General features: G+C 34.5%; 1 protein-coding gene across 3 annotated transcripts in view; it reads left to right on the plus strand.

The window, feature by feature from the left end:
* Nucleotides 1-16,700, plus strand: part of ARID4B (AT-rich interaction domain 4B) — a 173,299-nt gene that overhangs the window by 98,572 nt on the left and 58,027 nt on the right. For all 3 annotated transcript variants that reach the window (XM_045297860.1, XM_045297862.1, XM_045297861.1), the window contains exons 9-15: nucleotides 3,582-3,661; nucleotides 5,484-5,560; nucleotides 6,712-6,866; nucleotides 10,782-10,854; nucleotides 13,831-13,925; nucleotides 15,395-15,492; nucleotides 16,367-16,610. In XM_045297860.1, coding sequence (XP_045153795.1) covers nucleotides 3,582-3,661; nucleotides 5,484-5,560; nucleotides 6,712-6,866; nucleotides 10,782-10,854; nucleotides 13,831-13,925; nucleotides 15,395-15,492; nucleotides 16,367-16,610 — 822 coding nt within the window. The remainder of the gene's footprint in view (nucleotides 1-3,581; nucleotides 3,662-5,483; nucleotides 5,561-6,711; nucleotides 6,867-10,781; nucleotides 10,855-13,830; nucleotides 13,926-15,394; nucleotides 15,493-16,366; nucleotides 16,611-16,700) is intronic.

Consider the following 16,700-nt stretch of genomic DNA (forward strand, 5'->3'; position numbering starts at 1 on the left):
GCCAGTCCCGGCACTGAGTCTCCAGTGTTGTCCCCCTTAGGGCCCTGAGCCAGCAAGGGACAGCGTGTCTTGTAGTGGGATCAGCCATATGGTCCACTCTTCATTGGCTGTTCAGAGCGGGGATATCGTCCTCCAGGCCTGGTGGGCCAGGATGTGCCCCACTCTCTTCCTCTGATCAGACATGCACATTTCTTCCTCTGATCAGACATGCACCTCTCCCCTAGCTGCAGCTTCAGTGACGTCCTCTAAAGTAAATTCTTCTGGAGAGAGGGGCAGTTGTCCACGTAGGTAGTATGGGGACCCGTCCCATAGGCCCTTGCACTGGCTCCCCACTCCTTGCCGGCATGCTACATTCGCATCCTGTAACACTGGGTTTAAGTCTGGTCCCTCTTTCCCTGTGGAGATGCAAATGATACCCTCCCCTTGGGTGGGTCAGTGCCCTATTCCCCCGCCACACATTTTTTTTTCTTTCTCCTTTCTACCCTCTTCCCTCCCCCTTTTTAGTTGGCTACCATATGTACCCCTGAATTTGGTCTGGTTGAAACTGATTTTGATAACGATTGCACAATACTACTTGACGTGATTGAACTATGGAATATTGTAATGTCTGGATTAGCGTCTAATAAAATAGTTTGGAGGAAAAAACCAGCATTTTTAAATAAAATAATTTTAAAAATATTAACAGTATGTCATAGACGGGCTCTAGAAGGTATACATTCTTTAACTCCTTTTTTTAAAAAAGAATGATTAGTATTAAACTTGTTAAAATAAATATATAAATATACAGAATACATAGAACATTATATCTGTATCTTTTAAGAATGTTAAATAACATATTAGCAAATGTATTCTGAGGTCTAATTCCATTTCTATCCTTTGGTTAGGAAATGAAAATCAAAAAACATATCTTAAACTGAAAGAACTCAAGGGAAAAAAAAATGCAAATCTTGAGTTACATTGGTGAAAGAATCTATGGACAAAAGATTGAATGATCCTAGAAGCACCAAAAGAAGATGTGTAAAGCTAAATAGCGCTATGAACCAAGTGCCTCCCTGTTTGCTCCCGAGTCTATCCTATAAAGGTTTACCCCAATGCTGACCACATAAAATGTTCTGCACAAATGGGAATATACCTTTGCCAGAAACCAGAGAACCAAGGATGGTGAAAATCACATAGAAATCAGTGAACCATGAATGATGACAAGCTACAATGGCTACATGGAGCTTTTATGATGTGGATCCAATGAGAAAATCTCAGCCTGTATTTTCCACTGCAGAGTGGCCAAACCCATTCCTCATTTCTGTACATTATATTAAGGACACTAGTTCCTAAACTCCGGGCAGATGGATGTTATAGCCTTAGCCCCGGGTGACACAGTATTCTGCCTCAGTCAGTCTGCACCCAGACACGGAATGAATCTTACTGTTTGCTAATACTTGGTCACACTAGTGTCTGAGTTAATTAACCTTAATAGATGAAAAGAATACATTGAGTCACTGTACTAAAAAGAACTAATTGACATTCCACCATTTCAGGAATTAGAATATGAGCTAAAACCAACGGTATTGAAAGACGTTCAAGCTGCATTGAAGGCATTAGTCAAAAACATTAAAGTCACTGCCATTGACTCAATACACTCTCATAGCAACTGCCTGTGGGTTTTCTGAGACTGTAACTATTTATAGTAGAAAGCCTAGTCTTTCTCCCATGGAGTTGGTGGTGGTTTTGAACTGCCAACCATGCGGATAGCAGCTCAGTGCATAACCACTATACCACCAGGCTCCATGGCTGAAAAAACAAGGCCCCAGAAATTGATGGAATCCTAACTGAAATCATTTAACAACTGATGAAGCACTGGAAACATTCACTTGTCTATGCAAGGAAATCTGAAAGAAAGCTGCTTGCCCAACTGACTAGAAGAGATTGATATTTGTACCACCTAGCAGAATGTGCAAATTATAGAACAATATTATTAATATCACATGTATGTAAAGTTTTGTTGAAGATCATCCACTAAGGATTGTAGTAATATATTGACTGAGAGCTGCCAGAAATTCATGCTGATTTCAGAAGAGGATGTGGAACAGAGATGTAATTGCTAATGTCAGATGGATTTTGGCTGAAAGCATAGAATGCCAGAAAGATGTTTACTTGTATTTTATTGACTCGGTCAAGGCATTCAGTTGTGTGGATCATGAGAAACTGGAGGATAACTTTGAGAAGAATGGGAACTCTAGAACATTTCATTGTGCTCATGCAGAACCTGTACATGGATCAAGAGGCACTTGTGCAAACAGAACAAGGGAATACTTCATGGTTTAAAATCAGGAAAGATGTGCATCAGCGTTATCCTTTCACCATACTTACTCAATCTGTATGCTTAGCAAATAATCAAAGAAGCTGGGTTGTATGAAGAATTATTAACAACTTGCAACATGCAGGTGACACAACCCTGCTTGCTGAAAGTGAGGCGGACTTAGAACACTTGCTGATGAAAATCAAAGATTGCAGCCTTCTGTATGGATTACAACTCAATGTAAAGAAGACCAAAATTCTCAAAATTAAACCAATAGGTAGTATCATCATAAATAGAGGATAGATTGAATTTGTCAAGAGTTTTGTCTTACTTGAAACCACAATCAATGCTCATGGAAATAGCAGCTAAGCCATCAAATTAAATGTTGTATTGGGTAAATATGCTGCACAAGATCTCTTGAAAGCATTGAAAAGCAAGAGTGTTACTTTGAGCATTAAGGTGCGCCTTACCCATGCTGTGGTATTTTCATTTGCCTCATATGCATTGAATAAGGAAGGCTGAAGAAGAATCGATGCATTTGGCTTGTGGTGCTGGAGAAGAATATTGAAAGTACTGTGGAGTGCTAAAAGACAAATCAAATTCAATTAGAATGCTCCGTAGAATCAAGGATGGTGAGACTTTCATCTCACTTACTTTGAGACCAGTCCCTGGAAAAGATCATCATGCTTAGTAGAGTAAAAGAGCAGCAAAAAAACAGGAAGACACTCAACAAGATGGAGTAACACACTGCCTTCAACAATGGGCTTAAACAGAAGAACAGTTGAGAGGATAGTGCCGAACTGAGTAGTGTTTTTTTCTCTTGTTCATAGGGTCACTGTGAATTGAAACTGACTCAGCAGCACCCAACAACAGCAACTAGTACTTGAACGGTTGATAGTTTTAACCCAACCAGTGGTGCATAGGAAGATAGGCCTGGCCTGGTGATCTCCTTAAAGATCACCACCATGCAAACCCGATGGGACAATCATACTCTGCATATGTGGGAACATCACAAGTGGAAGAGACTCTCGGGCAGATGACAATCGCAACGTTCTCTTAGCTTTGATCCAGACGCTCTCATAAAACTATCTGAATTATTCAGAGCTGAATGCATAACAAATAGAAATTTTAAGTTACTTCTATATCGTCTTATATGTGTTTGTGTAACTTCAAACTAAAGTAAGTTTTTAAACATAAGCCAAATTTTAAAAGGGTCTGAGTAGCAGGTATTTCTGTAATTATTTATAAATATACTTTTAGATAAAACTGTTTCACTTTTTTTAAGGTGGTGTGCCCTGATTGTAGTGATGAGATTGCTGTAAAGAAAGACAATATTCTTGTTCGCTCATTCAAAGATGGCAAATTGTAAGTATATCTTAGTTTGAAGATTCAGATGACTACTTTCTTTAATGGCTAGTTAGAAATATATGCTATTTAATATCCAAATAGGATTTTAAATTTTTATTTGTTTTCAAATACTTAATCACTAAAGTGACTAAAGCAAAATTCTTCAAAGAGTGACCCTTTTTTTGTATTTTCTTTAAGTTTTGTAGCAATTTATAGTGTTGTATGTTTTCTGTTATTTTGTGCCTATTCTGTCTAATTTGTTATTTGGTTTGTAATAGTGATTTGTTGGGGGTAAATTTGATATGTAATATTTTACTAATATACTTAATGAAATGGATTTACATAGTTTATTTTGAATATATAATTATGGATGTCTAATACTTATATTTGTATAAAAGATTGACCTGTTGTCTATTGAATAAAATAGGTTTTTCCTAGGAATTTGCTTCTATAAAGATTAAAGCCCATTGCTGTCAAATTAATTCCAATTTATAGCAACCCTGTTCTATAAGTAGAATTGTCCCATAGAGTTCTCAAGCATGTAAATCTTTATGGAAACAGACTACTTCATATTTCCCATGGAGCAATTGGGGTTTTGTTAACCTGTGGACTTTTCAGTTTTCAGCCAAGCAACTTGAATATTGCACTACCAGAGCTACTTTTATAAAAATTACAGACTTGAAAACTGGGGGCCAGTTTTGTTCTTCCCTATAGGGCTTCTGTGAGTTAGAATCAAATTCTGCAGCAATTGATTTTGTTTTATTTTTGTTAAGAATGAAGTATTTAGAGCTGGGTTTTGAAATTGTTTTTTCTTTAGAATTTTATGATTAGAGAAGCCATATGTTTTAAACTAAGATTAGTTGATGACTAAGATTTGGTCTTCGGTTTTCAAAATCTGAAGTGAAATTTTAAAAAATAATGTGTGAATACAACTTTTAACAAGATTGAGACAATAAAATTTTGAATACTCAACATTGAATACTGGCTCCATGGTATTAAGAAATTATTGTTAGTTTTTTGATGTGTAATAATGATAAAGTTATATTTTAAGAAACAGATCATTTTCTTTTAAAAGCCCTGTAGTAAAATATTTTAAACGATACCTTATACTGTTTGCAGTTTGTTTCAAAATAATTTAGTTGGGCAGGGAGGAAGTGAGTAGATAATTATTTTAGGTGCATAGTTAATACCTGGGGCTTCAATCCTACCTTCAGTTTTACACTACCTACTCTGTATGTTGGAAACAGAATGATCACTGGTTTAAAGCAGGAAATACATGTGAAATACTGTATATACTCGTGTATAAGCCGAGTTTTCCAACAGATTTTTAATGCCGTTTTTGTGGCAAAATTAAGTGGCTCAGCTGATATTCGGGTTGGCTTATACTCTAGTATGTATGGTATATAATATTGCTCAGCTCTGACCCCTCCTGAAGGTCCTTGAAAGGCTTTCGAGTACATATTGGAGGTATTTAGGATGCATTTTAAATTATGTAATCCCCCTTCACAACTTTCTTTGATTATCTCAAGATTATGGTAATTTCATACTCTTTTTGAAAAATGTATATAGTTTTCTCAAATATTTTTATATTTGATATAAGCAGTTTTAAGTTTTGCATTTAAGCAAATATTTGTGAAAACCTTGCTTATAAAACATCTGTTAAAGTGAATTTCTTTTGTTGATGATTATATATTTTAACATTCTGGGATTTAAAACCTGCAGTACTATTGTTTCGTTGTAAATGTCAAATTTTCTTTCCATATGTTCAGTGGTATCTATTTGCCTAGACTCTTAGTGAAACTGTATGTTTTAATGTTTTCTTTATAAATCAAAAATATAGCACTTCAGTACCAAGAAAAGATGTCCGTGAAATTACTAGTGATGCTGTGCCAAAGTCTGATGCTGTATTAAAACAAGGTAAGAATTATTTTAGAGTAAATTACCACATAATTTATACATTTTTGATGTGTTTTTTAAGATTAATTCTTCTTTTTGGAAAAAAAATTGTCTCTAAATTTGTATTCCTAAAATTATATCTGATTATATATAACGGTTTTTAAATATAATTGTCTTCATTATCAGAAATTGTTTTCTTTCTATATTATTAGAGCCAATAGTCTACAAAGTAGGAAGTAACTATATGATCAGCTATTATAGTGTAGCTTTTACCTAGTAAATAAAACATTAATTATCTTAATTCAGGCTTTACTACAATGTATAGAATATTGTTTATAGTAAATTTTTACATATTACATATTTATTATGTTTTGCCCCTGATATACTCTTTAATAATTGCTGAGTACATAATTAGATTAAATTATTTGTAAAAATTTGATTTTCAAATAAAACTTTTTCATCTTTGTTTTAATCATCTATAAAATAAAAGTAGTAGTACCCATAAAATTCTTAGGTGTTTATGATTTGCTACATGAAAAGGCATTTAGCATATTGCCTGACACAGAGTAAACACTTAAATCTCAGTGTATTCGCAGAGTAGTTTTTTTTTTAATACTATTATTGGGAGCTCTTAAAATCTCTTATCACAATCCATACATTCCTCCAATGTGTCAAGCACATTTGCACAAATGCTGCCATTATCATTTTCAAAGCATTCTCTTCCCCCTTGAGCCCCTGATATCAGCTCCCCATTTCTTCCCCGCCCTCCCTCCCTCACGAACCCTTGATAAGTCATAGATTATTTTTTCCATATCTTACATTGTCCCCCGTCGCCCCTAACCCACTTTTCCTTTATTTGTCCCCCTGGGAAGGGGGTTCTAGGTTGGGCCTTGTGATCAATAACCCCTTTCTCCCCCCACACTCCCCTAATCCTCCTGGTATCTCTGCTCTCCTTGTTGGCCCTGTGTTGCAGGCTCTTATATGTAGCAGTGTGCATGCTCTGGTCTAATCCAATTTGTAAGGTAGAATTGAGGTCATGATAGTGGGGGGAAGGAAGCATTAAAGAGCTAGAGGAAAGTAGCACAGTCGTTTTTCTTTGTCATATTTATTGTGTTTATACAAGTCATTTGTCCTGTGTCTTCAGTTTTTGTAATTTATGGTTTCTTTGCAAGCTTTTGATCAGGCGCTTGAGTTTCACCAAAGTAGAACTATACCTGCTCACTGGAAGACTGAATTGAAAGAAGATAGTTCTAGCAGTGAAGCAGAGGAGGAAGAAGAGGAGGAAGATGATGAAAAAGAAAAGGAAGATAATAGCAGCGAAGAAGAAGTAAAAATAGCTAATGCCTTTTAAAATTATAATTGACAGATTTTCTTTATGGGTTAGGAGTTGTCATAATATCATTAATCACTTGAATATTTTTAGTATTAGAAATTTTATAACAAAAGTTTATTGTGATAATCTTCATATTCTAGTACTTTGCTTACTTACATTAAAATAGAAATATATTGTAGTTCTAGCAACCTCAAAAATGTTTCACATCTTGTTACCGTTTTGGTTAGTCATATAATTAGAGAAATAGACACATTATATTAATTCAGTGAAACTAATGCCTTTCACCAACATGTAGCTAGTTCTCTCGTCATAAAAGTTTTATATCCGCACATTATTGTAATACTCAGAAACCTATAATCATCTATTTAGTATTAAAACTAGTGTGTAAAAATCAAATTAATATCATCTGATTCAGAAAAATCTCAAGTCATGTGAGTATGTAGTACTATTGGGCCAAAAATAAGTAATTAATGAATTTTTAGGGTTTAAGTAGCTCAAGCTTTTTATTTTACCTTAACTAGGGCTTTAGGTTTGGCTGTGGCAAAGCCCTCTTCCCTGACTTTCTCAATGACTTCAGTTAAAAAGTTACTTGGTGGGTGGGACACATAATGAAGGATGCTAATATTTGGTAGTGTTGCCAATTTTATTAATGTATTCAGAAACTGTAATTTAAGGTCAGTGTATAATATTTCAGGTAAAATTTTGAAATTCTGCCAGTTGTGGTAAATAGTATTAATAAAAATCTGATTATTTTGAAGATTATATTTTATCTTTAATGAACATGGAATATCACTTTTCCCTTTTATAAGCTTCTCTGCTTTCTACTTAAAATGAACAATTCTTCTTTTTTCTTAGAACCTCTTCAGTAGCTCATTGTCACTAGTATTGTAAAAGCCAACCTTTTATTTAGAACGTAATTTATAGTCTATTATCTCCTTGTCACTTTTGATATATTTACCCCTTTGAACTATATTCTGAAGCTAACTTTATTCTGTAGCTTTATGAAATTAAACACCCTTTCTTCCTTTTGATCACTATCGCCATACTCCTGTTTACTTTTCAAAATCCTGCTTATTTGCCGCATCTGAAGAGTATTATATGAACCATCACTTCACACATCCTCTGGAAAGTCAAATCTTCTATTTACTGGTCTAAGCTACTAATAGCATAACTTGTGTATATTTTTATCAAGCATACGGAATGTTTTCCAGAGACTTTTTCAAGCTCCCTTATACATATTTCTCCAACTCCCCTTGATTCTACTTGTTTTCTCCTCAAGGATAAGGACTTTCAAACCCAAACCAAACTCACTACTGACCTTTATAGTTATGTATATGTGTACCTACAGTGTTCATTTAAATTGGTTTTTTTTTAACTTGTGGTTTTTGGGTGAAATTTTTCAGAGCTTCATTTCTAGTCCTCACAATGTAATAGCACTTTTTACACTCTCCCTATGTTTACCATTTTCAGTTATCCGTCTTCCTATCCCTTCCTGAATTTGAGCTTTGTTCCTGGGCAAGTACCCTTCTAATTTCACATGGTTGGTTAGTTTAAGGAGTGTATACCTCCCCAAACTTACTGTTCACTTTACAGGTTTGTCAATTTTTTGACTGAAAGTTGAGCCACAAGGGTAAATTTGGTTCCAGGCCTGAAGGGTGTCTTTCTTTAAAGAACCAACTTCACCTGAACATTTTTTAATAGGAATAAATTTGACAGTTTACAAAGCCAAATATTGTACAGTGGGGACATTTAAGATAATGTCTAGAAAATAGATATCTTTAGATTTATATCTCACTTTTAGTATTGGACTGGGCAGTTTGCCTTCATCTCATGGTTACTTTTTGCACAAGAAAATGAAAAACTGCTGAATTCTTCCCATCCCCTTGAATGGTTGCTGATTGGACCTGTGTTGTGCTGTGTTGTGTTGTGTTATCCAGGGAGTTTACTTTGGCAGAATTTTGGAAGTAGATTGTGTCAGATCTTTCTTCCTACTCCCTATCTCTCTGTCTGGATGTTCTGCTGAAACCTGGCCAGCATCATTGAAACAGTAGTCTACCACTGACACATGAATGGTGACTGCCCATTACTGGGAATCTTTACCATCCCTTAACAAAAACCTAGCATAAGTAGACTATATTCAAATTGGAAAATATAAATTTTCATAAGCAAGATATATATATATTTTCTCAACTATCAAACCTATTAGTTTACTAATATGGGGCTTTTAAAATGATTTTTTTCTTATTTTGTTTTATTTTTAACTTGCATTTTATAAGGGCCTTTAAAAGGTTTATGGAAAAATGGAACTAAAAGATAATGGCATTTTTCACAGTCATTTTGAAGCTCTCATATATTCTAGTCTTTAAAATAAAATGACAAGTCTCAGTGGTTCATTGGCACTGTTGTATGAGGTGCAGTCAGTTCTGTTCTGAGGCACAGCAGCCATCCATACGGACAACAGAATGAAGCACTGCCATCTTCATATTATCTTCTATGTTTAAAACCCACCTTTGTAACCACTGTATTGACCCATTTTTGTGAGTTCTTCATCTTATTTTGATGACTCTCTACTTTCCCAAACATAATATCCTTCTCCGGGGACTGGTCCCGCCTTATAATATGGAAAAAGTAATTGAGACATAGTCTTGCCATTCCTCATTCTGAGTGTCATCTGGTTGTACTTTCTCCAGGATATATTTGTTCATTCTTTTTGCAGTCCATGGTATAATGAGTACAGATCACCAAGACCATAATTCAGATATATTAGTTAACCTTAGGTCTTCCTTAGCTGTTGTCTACCTTCTTATGTCTATGAGGACATTGGCATTAGACTCAAGGTTTTCTAAATAAAAATTATTTATTTGGATTCATTGAGACTATCAATTGAAAAATGTAGTCTTTACTCTTAGTATTGAAATGTGTTATAATTTAAATGCAGTAATTAAAGCTTAACTTTAGCATATTTGAATCACTTTCTCCGAAATTGTTCCTAAGAATATATAGTTCTTAAACAAGAGGCTCCAGAGCTTAATTTTCTTTTCTATGATTTAGTATCATAGTGCCTAAAGAGTTACTGTTCTCAGGAACCCTCAGGGATAGTTCTGCTCTGTCCTATAAATAAGGTCGCTCTGAGTCGGAATCGACTCTATGGCAGTGACCGACTGATAGTCCCTAAACTTACAGGGGCTCAGTACTCAGTAAATGTTTGTTGAATGGATAAAAGCCACTGACTTCATGAATACCTCAATCTTACCTACTACCCTGCTCCTTGCAGGTTGCTTCAGGACCAGCTCCCTTCTACCACAGCCCCTGGCCACAGCAGCAAGAAGCTAGTCTCTCTCCCTTGTAATTGACAAATCGGGGAACTATTTTATTACTTGAAGATTTCCCTAAGTCTGAATCTTCAGGTATTGTAGATCAAGTTTGTTCCCCACTTTACTGATTTCATAAGCTTGAACTATCATACAGTGGGGTTTTTTATAATGAAGGATACAGGCAATTAAAGTAATGGCACCCAAATTTGTAGAGTTCCTTAGGGAGCAATAATAGGTTAGTTTTAGTGTTAAAATTTGACCCATTTTAATATAAGAGAAAGATAGTTTTCTTAAGCCTATAACCCTGATTTTAAGAGTGGATATCTACTTCATTAAAAAACACATTCACATCTTGGTAGTCTCATTTTTTTCACAAGAGTTTTTATTTGGTATTCTAACTACTGAGATACATTTTAGATTACATTTCTCTATAAATCATAAAAAGTACAGGGTATGTTTTTTCACAGCTTAATATTAATTTAATAAGTCTTTGAAATATTTTAATTAGTATTAGTTTGTACTGTTGATAGGAAATCTGTTGCTGTTACTAAAATGCCTAACCAAACAAAATATTTTCTTCTGTGACTAAAATTAGGATGAAATAGAACCATTTCCAGAAGAAAGAGAGAACTTTCTTCAACAGTTGTACAAATTTATGGAAGATCGAGGTGAGTGGCTATTTTGTTGTTGGTTTTTTAGTTCAACATCAATTTTGTAGACTTTTGATAGATACTTTATTTTCTAAAATTAAATATTCTGTTCAAGTCACTGGCAGCTGTTTTTTTATGCTGATATCACTAACATCAAGCATTATGATTGTTACATAAGTGCTTGTAGAATGAGGGATTTGAAAGTCTTTAATGGTTTTTATGCCTATGGACCCATAAATATATGTGTAGTGTCCTACCAATCCACTTTCCTACCTCAGGCCCCCAAAGGACCCTTACGTAGCAATGACAGCATAGAATCATAGTAAAATTGTAATGTTTACACAAAAATATATAGTAAAAAACTTCCTCTTAATTCAATTTGAGATAACTTGCTTGTGTGTGTGTGTTAAGTGTACATGCATGCCTGTGTGTCAACATGCAAACACTGTCAAGTACATACCCATACTAAAACAGATAACTAAGTCTTCTTAAGACTCATCCAAATAAAACTAACTAGAAGTAAACCATCCATATAGATTTAGAAATAAGATAAAGATGACAATAATCTCTTGTGAGGCTTGGTTCAGTTTATCGAATTTGCTTAATGTTGTTAAAGAAATGCAAAAAAAAAAAAAAGAAATGCAAAGATTGGGAAAAAGAGGAACATATATTATCAGTACTATCCATTTAATTTACAGTGATGACCTACTTAGGCCTCCAATAGTTATGATCGTTGCTTATCTTCTTGGTCAGAGTTTAGCTTCTCCTCTCCTGGAAGACACTAGTACAAAGTAATTATTTGGAGGTGCTATTTTCCTCTGGGAATTTATGTCTTTAAATCCATGTTTGTAAAGTTGATGAGAAACTGTCTTGTCTTCTTTTTCTCAAATTGTAGTGGCTACCACAATGTAGGAATGACTTAATTATTTAATATGAAATGCTTTTGAGTCCTATACTATTCCCTTATTTGACTGAGCCTTTGTCTAAGAAGGTATATGCTGCTAGTTAAGATTTTGTATGAGAAGTGAAAAAATAAGGAAAATTAATAAAATTTAGTGTTAGAGAAAATAACAAAACATGTTTGTGCCAGTCATATGTGTTTTACAAAGGGCCTTTAAAAAAATCATTTCATTAGAGGCTCTTACAAATCTTATAACAATCCATACATCGGTTATATCAAACACATTTATATATATGTTGCCATCATCATTTTCAAAACATTTTCTTTATACATGAGCCCTTGGTATCAGCTCCTTTTTCCCCCCTCCCTCTCCCACCCTAGTGAACCCCTGATAAATTATTATTTTCGTAGCTTACACCATCCATTGTCTCCCTTTGCCTGTGGTTTTTTTTTTTAAATCATTTTATTAGGGACTCATACAACTCATCACAATTCATACACACATCAATTGTGTAAAGCGCATTTGTACATTCATTGCCCTCATCATTCTCAAAACATTTTCTCTCCACTTAAGCCCCAGCATTAGGTCCTCATTTTCCCATCCCTCCCCTCTGCCCCCTCCCTCATAAGCCCTTAATCATTTATAAATTGTTATTTTGTCATATCTTGCCCTGTCCAACATCTCCCTTCACCCACTTTTCTGTTGCCCGTCCCCCAGGGAGGAGGTCACATATAGTTCCTTGTAATCGGTTCCCTCTTTCCTACCCACTCTCCCTCTACCCTCCCTGTTTCGCCACTCACACCACTGGTCCTGGATTCCCTGTATTTTCAGTTCCTATCTGTGTTTCCGTTGTTTGTCCTCACAAAGGGTCTTTCATTACCTATCTCTACCCTTTAATCTCCCTTACCATTTACTAGTTGCTTGGTAGTTTGGTTCAGTACCCTTGTCCTACAGTAAACTATGTTAGAATGAGACAAGAGTATAGTTTTACTTTTGAGTCATTGTTTAGAGTAATAGGAAATCAGTAAAATATAAGGAAGATGTCTTTATCTTTCCTATCAGTTACCTCAATACTTAGGTTTTCCTTTATTTCATATTTATTCTTTTGTTCCCCAGGGGCATGAAAGTAGAATAAAATAATATACTCTTTAAAAAATTTGATAATTTGCGGGGGGTATGGGGTGTTGGAGAACATAACAACTGGGCTTAGAAACATGTCTTTGATTAACAAAGATTTTTGTTGTGTATTGTTTTAGGAATTTTTTTAATAAACTAATGCTTAAACATAATTATTATGTGTGGCAAACAAACACCACAAAGTCATCACACATGACAAATTGGGGAAAATATTATAACTCATATTTCAGGAAAAGGGTTCATCTTTATATTTAAAAAGCTGTTAGACATCGGGGAGAAAAAGACCCATACTCCAAAAGCAAAGGGCATCTTCAGTCAGCCCATGGAAACAAATACAAATGACTCATAAACATATGATATGATGTGAGTCTCATTCGTCATGAGAAAAATGCAAATTAGAACCACATCAAGATTTTGCATCAATATGTTTATCTATCAGATTGACTGATATCCAAAAGTTGTCAGCACTCCCTGCAGACAAAGCTGCGAGGACACAAGCACTCCTAAGCAGTGCCATGAAGAGGACAAGAGCTCATTCCTGCCCGTGTCGATTAACAGCATTGGTCAAAATCCAAATGCATTTTCCTGTTGACCAGCATTCCCACTTCTTCAGATATACTCGAAACCTTAGTGGTCTAAGTTGAACTGTGTCCCCAAAAGTATATGAAGTCTATTTGGAACCAGAGTCTCTGAAGATGTCATCAGTTAACTTGAGGTCATCCTGGGGTGGAGTGGGTCCATATCCAACATGAGGAGTGTCCTTATGAAAGTGGAGAAGGGACACAGAAGCAGAGGGAAGATGGGTCCTATGAAGACAGAGGCAATGATGAGTTATCTTTTTTTTTATTTTAAGTACACTTTTACACTATATATTTCAGTGGTTATTCTTGAATCCTTTTAACATATCAAACTTAAAGTGTAGTTTGGTTCTAATGCACTTTGTGTTTTTTATTAGGCACACCTATTAACAAAAGACCTGTTCTTGGGTATCGCAATTTGAATCTCTTTAAATTATTCAGACTTGTACACAAACTTGGAGGATTTGATAATGTAAGTATCAGAATTGAATGTGAAATGATTTCCATGCAGCTTCATCTGTCAGGTAGCTACTATTTCTAAATGGTCATCTAGTAATAAATACCTAACAATATAAAGAAAACAGAAAGTACAATATGGAGCTAGTCTTCCTCAGACCACATTGAAATTTAATTAAAATTTAGGTTTGGGGATTTAAAAAATAATTTAGTAGTACATTTTCCCAACTCTGCTGTAAACAGCAAAATCATGCTGATAGAAGTTTTCTTTCTTTTGTTTATCAAACTATAAAAGCCTTGAGAGCAGGGATGGATCTCTATATTTTTGTATCCTGTGTTCTTTCACACAGAGAGAGACAATGTTTGTTGAAAAGATTGAAAGAAACTGTTTTGTTATGTGTTCATTTGAGAGTATTCTGCATCATAAAATGCTTCTTACTAAGGCCAGTAAAGTTACTTTGATTCACTTGTAAGATTCATGGGAAATAATAAATCTTTTCAGGTTTTTTTGGTGTGTGTATCTTCATTACAAAATTTAACCTGAGTCCAGGTGCTGTGTTAGTAATTGCTATGTCAGCATTTATTTGCAAGTTAAATGGCCTAAATTTTAATATTTGTAATGCTCTGAGATTGGTTGGAATACTAAAACTTACTTGATAATGTCATAAGCCCAAGTTTTAATTTAGAATTTATCAAGTTTAATATTTTTCATTCCTTTGAGATTAGACCTAGTAAGTATAAATATATATTCACTCATAAATTAAGTTGCTACTAGGGATCCAGTTCGTATATGCACAGGTTTCTTCCAAACAAAACATGCTTGAACATGTCTATGTAATCAGCAGATGTGTGCACACAAGTTATCTCAGTATTATGCTTGTCTTAGTCTCTTTAAGGTTCCTTTAAAAACAACAACAACAAGAGGTCTAACCAAACAATGTTTTCCAAAGTAATCTGCCGGGCTAATTAAATTCAAGGCACAGAGGTCAGTACAGAAGGTTATCAGGATTCTGTTTGAGGGATAGGAAGGTCTGTCATATGAAAATTTCCTTGGAAAACCTTACAATATCCAACCTTAGAGCCCTGATCTTGCCCATTCACACTGCTGTTTGTTTCCAGAACTCAAAATTTAAAGGGAACATAATTTGAGTGACCTCAAGGATGCCAAAACTGTCTTAGTGAAGTGGTTGATATTTATAGACATAGATGATGGATATGTCAAAAAACAATAACTCACATTTTGGTCATTTTTATGTAACGATACATATATACATGAGGAAACTTTAAAACAGTGGGAAAATAGAGCTAAATGATAGTGGAATTCTTGTATGAAATTTTTGAAACCCTGTGTGTGTGTACATATATATATATACACACACATATACATATGCACATAAGTACTTATATATATATAAATTGTACTTATCAATTTTTTCTCATTTTCTCCTTTTAATTTGTGAATTTTCATTTCATTTTGCCCATTAGATTGAAAGTGGAGCTGTCTGGAAACAAGTCTACCAAGATCTTGGAATCCCTGTCTTAAATTCAGCTGCAGGATACAATGTTAAATGTGCTTATAAAAAGTAAGATAGTGTTTATTCCTGATAAGGCTATTTTAAATGTTTTTCCTAGAAAGCAAGATTGAGCTTACTACAACTGAAGGTCGTTCTTTCTTCTTAGAAGAAATAAAATATTTTTATTATTATAATTTTTGCATGCAAAGAGTATTAAATCTGTGAGATATTTTATGAAGGTTTTCATAGTGAAATAAATGGGATGGACAGCTTTGTAAGTTATTAGCAATTTGTGCTCTTAGACATTTATTTGCCTATCTAAGACTCAATTCAAAGGAGATCTGGTGATGCTTTAGACTAAGTTTTGGGCTACTAACCGCATGGTCTGTGATTCAAGCTCACCTGTTGCTCCACAGGAGAAAGATGATGCTGTTTACTCTTGTAAAGATTAAGAGTTTCAGGGACTCAGACAAAAAGAAAAAAGATAATATAATTCACAGTTTTAATATTAGAGACTCTGTATAAGTGCTGTGAGTCATAATCAACTGGATGGCAATAAGTTTGTAAGCGTATTCTCTCATTTGTATTTCTCAGGGTTACTCTGGTGATTAAATGAGATTTTAGATGTGAAGATGCTCAGTGCCTGGCACTGAACATAAGGAGTGCTTATCAAATAGCATAGATTATACGAATAATCATAATGACCGTTAACTGTTATTACAGTTAACATTAAAACTGGCTTCAGCCCAGTTTTTAAGTGAATTGTTTCACTTTGAGTAAAAAAGATTGAAAGTGTCTGAACTGGAATAAATTAGTGTTGACATGATTCAGTGTCCGAGTTTTAAACAAAGAAAGAAAGAAATGAATGCATTTTAAAAGCAACCGCTCACCAGTGATATTTTGAAATACCTTCACCAAATGTAATTTATTTTCATACTTTTAGGTACTTATATGGTTTTGAAGAGTATTGTAGGTCAGCCAATATTGAGTTTCAGATGGCATTGCCTGAGAAAGTTATTAACAAGCCATACAAGGAGTGTGAAAATGTAAAAGAAATAAAAATTAAGGAAGAAAATGAATCAGATATCAAAGAAATAAAGATTGAAGAAGAGGGAAATAGAACACTGAAAGAAGAAGAAAAAACTGTGGAGGATGACACAGAAAGAAAAGAAAATATCAAACCTCTGGTAAATGAGATATTATTGATTGTTCTTTGCTGCCTTTGATAGACATTGTCTACATCCTTACCAGACTTTAATAGATAGCACTATATACAT

The sequence above is a fragment of the Echinops telfairi genome, unplaced genomic scaffold, assembly GCF_000313985.2.
Source record: "Echinops telfairi isolate 266 unplaced genomic scaffold, ASM31398v2 ScPeMD7_7424;HRSCAF=8462, whole genome shotgun sequence".
Lineage (NCBI taxonomy): Eukaryota > Metazoa > Chordata > Mammalia > Afrosoricida > Tenrecidae > Echinops > Echinops telfairi.